The sequence below is a fragment of the Trematomus bernacchii genome, unplaced genomic scaffold (genome assembly GCF_902827165.1).
Source record: "Trematomus bernacchii unplaced genomic scaffold, fTreBer1.1, whole genome shotgun sequence".
Classification (NCBI taxonomy): domain Eukaryota; kingdom Metazoa; phylum Chordata; class Actinopteri; order Perciformes; family Nototheniidae; genus Trematomus; species Trematomus bernacchii.
This window is the reverse complement of record NW_022988168.1, coordinates 1-3,688: the sequence shown is the minus strand read 5'-3', so window position 1 is coordinate 3,688 and position 3,688 is coordinate 1. Positions and strand designations below refer to the sequence as shown.

General features: G+C 38.6%; 1 protein-coding gene across 1 annotated transcript; it reads left to right on the top strand.

Moving 5' to 3' along the window:
• Positions 1-292: 292 nt before the first annotated feature.
• On the top strand, positions 293-3,683 carry LOC117475945 (kinase D-interacting substrate of 220 kDa B-like; the record flags this gene model as incomplete). Its single annotated transcript, XM_034122291.1, is given in 2 exon segments — positions 293-503; positions 3,604-3,683. A coding segment is annotated over 1 exon segment (60 nt), but the record flags the coding sequence as incomplete, so codon positions are not given.
• Positions 3,684-3,688: the final 5 nt, after the last annotated feature.

Genomic DNA, 3,688 nt, shown 5'->3' with positions numbered 1-3,688 from the left:
TAATTAAATATCATGCAATGGTCCAAATGACATTTTAATCGATGTTTTAATGGAATAATTTGGCCTAAATTAGATTTATAAGGACTGATATAAGAGAGGGGAGTTAAAGCAAAGGTTGATCGATATAATAATAACAGAATGATCAGATTGTATCTCGTTTTAACGATGAATAAACTCCGCATTTAATGGTAAATAACGTCCGTCCGTATTCCTCTTCGGCCGCTTCCGTCCTTCACAATAAAGCTCCACACATCGTTCCGCTGCGTTAACTAACTCCCTGCGCGTGCTTTTATTTTGGCAGCAGCCACCGGAAGCAGTTAGCTCAGTTTAGAACGCTTTGGTGTTGTTCTAAGATGGCTGCTGCTGCTGTTGTCCGGGATGCGGAGTGATCATCCAGAAGCAGGCCGAGGAAACGCTGACGTCTGACCGAAAACAGGCACCGAAACCCGGCTGCAGCTCGACCGGGACCGCCCTGAAGCTCCGGGTCTGATTCTTCCCTGAAGGTAGACCCTGTCCTCGGTACCGTCTGATTGACTGATCGCTCGGTTTATATATTCATCATCATTATTATTATTAATATTAATATATAAGGTTAGTATTCATTATTATTAACGTTAAATTGAGTGGATTCTGCTCTGTGTCTGAAGGGGTTAATCATAGAGTCTGAAGGTTATTCAGGTTATAACGGGTTTACATGTAACGAGATGACGTCATCAGGAGACACAATTACATTAAAAAGAGATTAAAATGTTTGATATAAATAGAGATTATTATTATCAGGATTACAGAACAATTAGAAATAAAGATATGTTATAGGTAGCCGCACTGAAGAATCAGTAAACACCTGATTCAGTAAACACCTGATTCATTACTGATTCATTAAACACCTGATTCATTAACACCTGATTCAGTAACACCTGATTCAGTAACACCTGATTCAGTAACACCTGATTCAGTAACACCTGATTCATTAACACCTGATTCATTAACACCTGATTCAGTAACACCTGATTCAGTAACACCTGATTCATTAACACCTGATTCATTAACACCTGATTCATTAAACACCTGATTCATTAAACACCTGATTCATTAAACACCTGATTCAGTAACACCTGATTCATTAACACCTGATTCATTAACACCTGATTCATTAACACCTGATTCATTAACACCTGATTCAGTAACACCTGATTCATTAACACCTGATTCATTAAACACCTGATTCATTAACACCTGATTCAGTAACACCTGATTCAGTAACACCTGATTCAGTAAACACCTGATTCATTAACACCTGATTCATTAACACCTGATTCATTAAACACCTGATTCATTAACACCTGATTCATTAACACCTGATTCATAAACACCTGATTCATTAACACCTGATTCATTAACACCTGATTCATTAACACCTGATTCATTAACACCTGATTCAGTAAACACCTGATTCAGTAACACCTGATTCATTAACACCTGATTCATTAACACCTGATTCATTAAACACCTGATTCATTAAACACCTGATTCATAACACCTGATTCATTAACACCTGATTCAGTAAACACCTGATTCATTAACACCTGATTCATTAACACCTGATTCATAAACACCTGATTCATTAACACCTGATTCAGTAAACACCTGATTCATTAACACCTGATTCAGTAAACACCTGATTCATTAACACCTGATTCATTAACACCCTGATTCATTAACACCTGATCAGTAAACCTATATTAACACCTGAATTGCATTAACACCTGATTCATTAACACCCTGATTCATTACACCTGATTCATTAACACCTGATTCATTAAACACCTGATTCATTAACACCCTGATTCATTAAACACCTGATTCATTAACACCTGATTCAGTAAACACCTGATTCATTAACACCTGATTCAGTAAACACCTGATTCATTAACACCTGATTCAGTAAACACCTGATTCATTAACACCTGATTCAGTAACACCTGATTCATTAACACCTGATTCATTAACACCTGATTCATTAACACCTGATTCATTAACACCTGATTCATTAACACCTGATTCAGTAAACACCTGATTCATTAACACCTGATTCAGTAAACACCTGATTCAGTAAACACCTGATTCATTAACACCTGATTCAGTAACACCTGATTCATTAACACCTGATTCAGTAAACACCTGATTCATTAACACCTGATTCATTAAACACCTGATTCATTAACACCTGATTCATTAACACCTGATTCATTAACACCTGATTCATTAACACCTGATTCATTAACACCTGATTCATTAACACCTGATTCATTAAACACCTGATTCATTAACACCTGATTCATTAACACCTGATTCATTAACACCTGATTCAGTAAACACCTGATTCATTAACACCTGATTCAGTAAACACCTGATTCATTAACACCTGATTCAGTAACACCTGATTCATTAACACCTGATTCATTAACACCTGATTCATTAACACCTGATTCATTAACACCTGATTCATTAACACCTGATTCATTAACACCTGATTCATTAAACACCTGATTCATTAACACCTGATTCATTAACACCTGATTCATTAACACCTGATTCATTAACACCTGATTCAGTAACACCTGATTCATTACACCTGATTCATAAACACCTGATTCATTAACACCTGATTCAGTAAACACCTGATTCATTAACACCTGATTCAGTAAACACCTGATTCATTAACACCTGATTCAGTAACACCTGATTCATTAACACCTGATTCATTAACACCTGATTCATTAACACCTGATTCAGTAACACCTGATTCAGTAACACCTGATTCAGTAACACCTGATTCATGTAAGGAGCCGTGTGCGTGTTAAAGTGTGTATACGACACTATTGTTCATATGTCCGTTACATGTTTATAATAAATAGGGCGTTGCCATAGGGGATAATTCATTGATTGCTATTTTCTACATAACACCCACTGTAATTACACCCATCATGCTACATGTGAATTCACCTGTATCACACCTGTTCAAACCCCTGAAAGACCCCATTACTCTGTTATTAGACCCGTTGTAACATATACAAGAAAAACACAACAAATAGAAACACAAGAAAAACAACAAAGAGATTCATAAAGAAGCTGCAGCCTGGTTGGTCTCTGGAGGTCACATGATGCAGGTCTGAGCTCTGGTTGGCTGCTGGTGTAACCGTGGCGACAGTAAATCTTCCCTGAGTGTATTGAAGTGATATCAGCAGAGCCCAGAGAGAGCAGTGCATGCTGGGACATTAAACGGCAGACAGTAGGTGTTAAAATCCTCGGCAACACGTCTGCAGATCTGACGTGAGATCAGTTGATGTATTTATAATATTTACCATCTGGAGGAGCTTCAGGAGCAGGAGAGCACCGGCTGCTCCCACGAGGTGTTAGGGACTCAAACCCACGTTTATGATCCTATAACAGTCAGACATGGACTCAGCATCATCACCTTCCTACAGGCCTGCACATTAGAGTTATGTTACAACAGAGGGGTTTAGTCTCAGGTATCATGTGTGGTGTGTGTGTGTGTGTGTGTGTGTGTGTGTGTGTGTGTGTGTGTGTGTGTGTGCGCAGACGGAGCAGCAGCAGACAGCATGGACACCACCACCTCCATCAAGATGACCACGCTGGCCATCCAGAACCTGTTCAGCTACGTGAG